Source organism: Trichosurus vulpecula, chromosome 5, assembly GCF_011100635.1.
Source record: "Trichosurus vulpecula isolate mTriVul1 chromosome 5, mTriVul1.pri, whole genome shotgun sequence".
NCBI lineage: Eukaryota > Metazoa > Chordata > Mammalia > Diprotodontia > Phalangeridae > Trichosurus > Trichosurus vulpecula.
The window spans coordinates 281586503-281592959 of record NC_050577.1 but is presented as its reverse complement, the minus strand read 5'-3'; the positions used below and the strand labels follow the sequence as shown (position 1 = coordinate 281592959).

The 6457-nt window shown below is 37.4% G+C and overlaps 1 protein-coding gene across 1 annotated transcript; it reads right to left on the bottom strand.

Moving 5' to 3' along the window:
• Window positions 1-1978: 1978 nt before the first annotated feature.
• On the bottom strand, window positions 1979-2609 carry LOC118851345 (60S ribosomal protein L23a-like). Its single transcript, XM_036760795.1, has 2 exons — window positions 2514-2609; window positions 1979-2320 (listed from the first exon to the last, which is right to left on the bottom strand). The coding sequence occupies exons 1-2, from the start codon at window positions 2607-2609 to the stop codon at window positions 1979-1981; spliced, it is 438 nt and encodes a 145-aa protein (XP_036616690.1).
• Between the last annotated feature and the right edge of the window lie 3848 nt (window positions 2610-6457).

Sequence of the window (6457 nt, the reverse complement as noted above, 5' to 3'; positions counted from 1 at the left end):
CTGATCTTAAGTGAATGAGAAATTTGCTGCAAAATATCCCCCAGTTAAATGTGCTCATTTTAATTCTAACTAATTATTTTCCTTACACCAAACTTTTCAAAACAAGGACAAAAACTCAGGTCAGACTTCTCTTAATTCCCAACAGGTGCTAACTCAGTGCTAAGATAACATCCAAAGTCAAGAAGTAGGCTGGAAGAATGAGCAAACAATAAAAGAATTTGACCACAATGTGCTACTATGGCAGTGGGGAAACTTAAAACATAAACTGACATGAAGAGAATGACTTGAAAAAATTTACAAGCAAAAGCTCAAAGAAAAATTGTAATTGGGACACAAGTCCAAGAAGAATTCCTAGAAGAGTGAAGGAAAGTGAAAAAAATGGCTAGAAATGATTTTGGAAACCAAATGAGAAGAGTAGAGGAAAAACTGTGAAAAGAAGCAAGAGCTAGGGAAAAAAGTTTGAAAAGAGAACTAATAGTTTGAAAAAAAAGGTCTAAAACTTTCCTAAAGAAAAGAACTCTTTGAAAATTAGAATTAGCCCAATGGAAACTAATGATTCCATGAGACGTCAAGAAATAATTGTTAGAAGATTGAAAAAAAAGAAAATGTGAAGTATTTCACATGAAAAACAATTGACCTGGAAAGCAGATTGAGGAGAGATAATGTCAGAATAACTGGACCAGTGAAATTCATGAACCAAAGGGAAAAAAAAAACAAAACGAAAAAACAAAACCTAGACATCCCTTTTCAAGAAATCATAAAAACTGTCCAGAAGCATAGGGCAAAGTACAAATTAAAAGAATCCAATGGTGACCTCCTGAAAGAAACCCCCAAATGGAAACTCCTAGGAATATTTTAGCCAAAATCCAGAGCTCCCAAGTCAAGGGAAAAATAGTGTAAGTATCCAGAAAGAAAGAATTCAAATACTGACGAACCCATCAGGGTAACACAAGATTTTGCAGCCACTACTACAAAGGAGTGGAGAGCTTAGTATATAATATTCCAGAAGGTAAATTATTTAGTCCTATAATCAAGAATAACTAACTGAACAAAACTGAGCATAATCCAACAAGGGAAAAAATGGAATTTTACCAAAATAGAGGACTTTGAAGCATTCCTTATGAAAGACCAGAGAGGAGTAGAAAAACTTGTATGCAAACACAGGAGTCAAGAGAAGCATAAAAAAGTAAATATGAGGGAAAAATCACAAGGGACTAAACAAGGTTATACTACATGCATTCTTACATGAGGAGATGATACATGTAGCCTTTCAGAATTTTATCATCACAAAGGATCATAGAAAGAGTCTAACTAGACAGGGAGCCTGGACTTGTTCTGATGTTTGGAGGATCTTAAAAGGATAGAAAGGAAAGGGGAAAGAAATGCAGTGAGAGGAGGAAGAATGGGGGAAATTATTTAACATAAATAAAGTATACAAAGAGGAATTTACACAACAAGGCAGGGAAAGGGATAACCTTTGAAAATCACTCTTATCTGAATTGGTTAAAAGATGGGAAAATATGCAAACATACAAAACTGAGTATAGAAAGTTATCTTTCCCAACAGGGAAATAGGAGGATTTAGGTTAGGGAACAGGTTAAGGCAAAAGAGGGGAATAAGAGAGAGGGTAGATTAAAGGAAGCAGTAGTTAGAAGCAAAATAGATGCCTAAAGAGGGGACAGAATGAAAAAAACAGAAAGTTAAGAGGATATGATGGAATGAAATACATAATTAGCAATATGAATGTGACTGAGATGAACTCACTCATAAAATGGAAGAGAATAGCAGAACAGATTAGAAACCAGAATCTAAAACTATATTGTTCACAAGAAACACACTTTTTTTTTTAAACTGGAAAACTTTTTATTGTAGGTGGAGTGGGATAGCTGGACACAGTTTAGATGATTCCAATTTTGTGGGCAATATCTAAAGTATCAGAGTCTGGAGCAAGTCGGATATTGGCCTTCTCTCCATCAGGTCAGATCACTGTGTTGTCCTTGGTCACGTTAATATCATACAGCTTCTTTACTGTCTGCCTAATCTGATACTTGCTGGCCTTGATGTCCACAATGCAGACTAGGGTGTTGTTGTCCTCAGTCTTCTTCAAAGCAGACTTGGTGGTCAAGAGTAACTTAATGATGGCATAGTGATCAAGCTTGTTTCTCTGAGGGGCACTTTTCTGAGGGTATTTGGGCTGTCTTCGAAGTAGTGTCTTGGGTCGCCAAAAAGTAGGGGATGTTTGGATCTTCTTCTTTTTGTGGCTCTGGACACCCTTCAACTCCACCTTCTTGGCCTTCAAGGCCTTTGACTTGGCTTCTGTCTGGGTGGGGGTCAACAGTTTCCTTCTTTGCCTTCAGCACCATCTTGGGGGAAAGGGGAAAAATGTACTAACAAGAGATACAAATACAAAAAAAGAGGTCTACTCTCTGCCCTCAGGAGCTTACAATCTAACGGGGCAAGATAACATGCAAAAAACATTGAAAAGTGAGGGAAGTGGAGAAGATACTCAATACAGCGGTAGGTGGAGAAGTGGTCTCAGAGTAGTGTAGTGTAAGAAAAAAGATGTCTGAGCTAAGCTCCTTTCTTAAATAGAGGATCTGGTATTTCATGGTTACACTCACCAGTCAGAAGGGTATAATGAGGCAGAGTATCAAAGCTGAGGGCATCTTGCAAGATAAAGAGGCTTTCCCAATAATCAGCTTCCTGGGATATGGTGGAAATGCAACAAAAGTCTCAGAGGAATGCAGTGAGGTGAAAAATGAGAACACTGAACCAGAATCTATCATGCTTCAGCTGAAGTAAAAACGAAAAAAGCAGGTGTAGCTCTTGTGATATCAGAAGAAACAAAGGCAAAAATAGACATAGCTAAAAGAGATGAATAGGAAACATTTTGCTAAATAGTACCATAGACAACAAATTAATAGCAATACTATACAGATAAGTACCAAATTGTATTGTATCTAAATTCTTAAAGGAAAAATTAAATATTATAAAAAGAAATGACAACCCCTAGTAGAAGACTTCAATTTACCCAATACATCTAAATAAATCTAACCAAAAAATAAACAAAAAAGAAGTTAAGGACTTGAATAGAATTTTACAAAAGTTAGATATAGGAGAAAATCTGAAGAATATTGGATGAGAAAAGTATAATGATTTCTTCTCTGTGTATGGCACCTTCAAAGAAATTGACTGTTAGGGCACAAAAATCTAGCAAACAAATGCAAGAAAGAAGAAATATTAAATGCATCTTTTGCCAACTATTATGTAATAAATGCATCCAATAAAGGGTCTTCAAAACAAAGATTTAAGATTAATTGTAATCTAAATAACAAACCTAAAGAATGGAAGGGTCAAAGAACAAATCACAGAAACAACAAAAAATTTCATTAAAGTTAATGACAACAATAAGACAACATACCAATATTTGTGGGGTGCAGCCAAAGTGGTACTGCAGGGTAAAATTTATATCTTTAAATTCTTTCATCAATAAAAGAGAAAAAGAATAGATCTTTGCATAGGCACGCAACTAAAAAATAAGAAAACCAACAATTTGAAAATCCTTATTAAAAAGGAAAAAAGAAATCTTGAAAATCAAAGGACATATTCACAAAATTCTAAAGTATTGCTTTAAATGAGCATCGGAAATATGTAACTGTGATTTAAAGTTACTTTGTATACAAAATGTGCAATTAAGTGCTGGAATTAAATCAGAAACCTTTTTAGCTTTGTTAAGAATAGTTTGTGGATTATTTTGTAAATGCCATCAAAGAGACATGGCATGACTAAAAGTTTTTTTGGTTATATGTACTGTGCTACTGGGATATGAGGAATTTAGTGTTAGTCAACATTGTTAATAATGATTACATTACTTTGTATGGTTCATGTTTAAGTTTTCTAGGTTATCTAATGTGTAAATGTAAAACATGTGACCTACAAATCTCCCCCTTCTATTGTGAACCGTCTAAGTGGTCTGGCCTGTACCTGACTCAATGTAATTGTGCAGTTTTGTGAATTATGGGAAGAACTTTATTGTAATTGTTTAAACTCAGCCCTGGGTGGCTGGGATACTGAACCATTTATTGTATTTTTTTGAACTTAGCCCTGCGTGGCTGGGACCTTATGTTGTGCTGTTGTTCTCTTGATTGTCAAATCATATGTGTTCTGGGAGCTCCTGTTAGGTCTGACTACTTCTACAAGCTGCCAACATGTGGATATGGACTCCTTGATCCTTCTGTCACGTCTGAGGACTGCCCCTGCTCCCGAGTGGACATCTGAGCCTGTAGGAGACCTTGCCCTGCGGTTTCAAAGAGCCTGAAAGGGACAGCATCAGACACAGATGGCTTTCTCACAGGATCCAGACCAGAACCTGAGCAAGGACCTGCTTTTTCCCTTTCTGAGTCCTTGCGTTCCCAAGACTGTTTGCCTGAATTTTTAGTATTTTTAGCCATTATGCTACCTATCCTGATTCCCCTTGCAACTTGCTCCCTCTGCTTGTTTACAATTAGTTTACAATTTCTGCCCATCCCTGGGGATGTCCAAACACAGAAAAGGGAAAAACCTGACTCCACCTAGATAAGGACTTTTAGAACTTCACCCCTGAGGAAGATAGAGGTTTTTCCATACCTTAATTGGTCTTCAGGCGAAACCTTCAGTTTGCCTTTGACCAAAAGGGGGAAATGTGGAACATTTTATACCATTTTGTATCATTTTAATTTCAACCAGACCCAGATCCTGAATTAATGAGTAACTGGAAAAAGATCCAGGACCTGGGCTTTTTTGCTCAGACTGTGTAGCCCCTGAACTGAATCCATTAAGGCAGGAACAGCTCTACGCCGCTTGCCAGCAGGAAGCAGTTTCAGAAGCTGAGACCTTCATCCCTGACCTCAAAAGAATTTGGGTCCTATTTGTTTGAGGGAATATGATGAGGGCACAGTCTCTGGGAACCCCCTTGAATCTGGAGTGCAGTCCCCGGGGGCTCCTTGGGCACTCCTTGGGTCTTCCAACTGAATCTGGCCTTCCCCTGGGGCCATGGGCCTTGCATTGTCATTGGGCCAGAATCTCTGCCTGAGCCTTGCCATTTATTGTTACTATCAAAATACATGCCTTCCCCAGGCTTACCACCCTGCTTAGTGTTTTGGTTGGCCCCCTCATTTTATTGCTATGCCCCATCAGGTCATTCCTCTTTCAAAGGTTTGAATAGCTCCATAAAGAGAATTGGGGAATATGGTACTGGAAAAATCAGTTATTGCTAAGGAGACCCCTGAGAAAACCCCAGTTTGCATAATAAAGAATGGACTCAGACCTTTTGGCATTTAGCAAATGTCCCTGGGGCTCCGTGACTCCACCAAGGAATGTCAATAGATAAGATTATCCCACTTAACGATAACCTGTAAGAATCTTTTGATCTGTCAGGACCTTTGTTCCTGTTCCCCCGGACCACCCTGTGACCTGGCCTGTAAATTCCAAGAGATAATTAACCATTGTACCCTGTATTTTCTATAAATACTATTTCTTCACCCCAATTCGGGGCCATTCTGATTTGGGAATGGTCACCGGCTAATAAATTCTCCATTTAAAACTTATACTCAGTGGCATCTCACTCGCTCTTGGTATAACACCTATTTCCCTATTTCTTGATTTTTAAACATTTCTTAGCACAGATATAGATATATATTTATAATATCTTCCCTGTGAAGTCTTCACATTTTATTTACCTCACACACTCATGGAAAGTGTTGAGACTCTGGGCAAGCTGCAACTCCTCCCTGCCCAGCTTTGCAACCCAGATATTGGTGTTTCTCTGGTAACCATGAATTGTGATTTGAATCAGACAAGGTCTGTGGATGTTCATAATTTTTGTTTGTATTTGCCTTGAAGTTCAGGGGGCTGATCTTTTCCCCCTGAACTGTGAATGGTATTTGTATGTTTGATTAAACTGAGATTGTTAACCCCTTAAAGTTGCTTTCCTTAGAAAAGCAGATCAAAGAACCTGTGTTGGCAGCTTTCTGTGTGCTGGTTGTTGGTGGGTTTTACACCCCTACAGCAGCTGCTAGCAGATTGTTGCTATAAGGAGGGAGGAGAGGAGAGAGTGAGCAAGAAAAATTTGGGACTCAAAATCTTATAAAATGAATGTTGAAAACTATCTTTACGTGTAATTGCAAAAAAATAAGAAAAAAGGAGTAGCAAATTATATATAACAGATTCACAGTTTCATGTGCATTATCTTTTTTTCTATTCTACTATGTAATGAAAATGCTTGTTTTATTTAAGTTCAGAATAAAATAAATGTTAAAAATTTATGTAAAAAAGAAATTGAACAAGCCATAAAAAAGGAAAAAACCTAGGACCAGATGGGATTATAAGAGAATTTTACCAGACATTTAAAGATAGTTAATTCCAATTCCATGTAAATTGTTTGAAAAAAGAGTTCTTCCAAATTCCTTTTATGTCATAT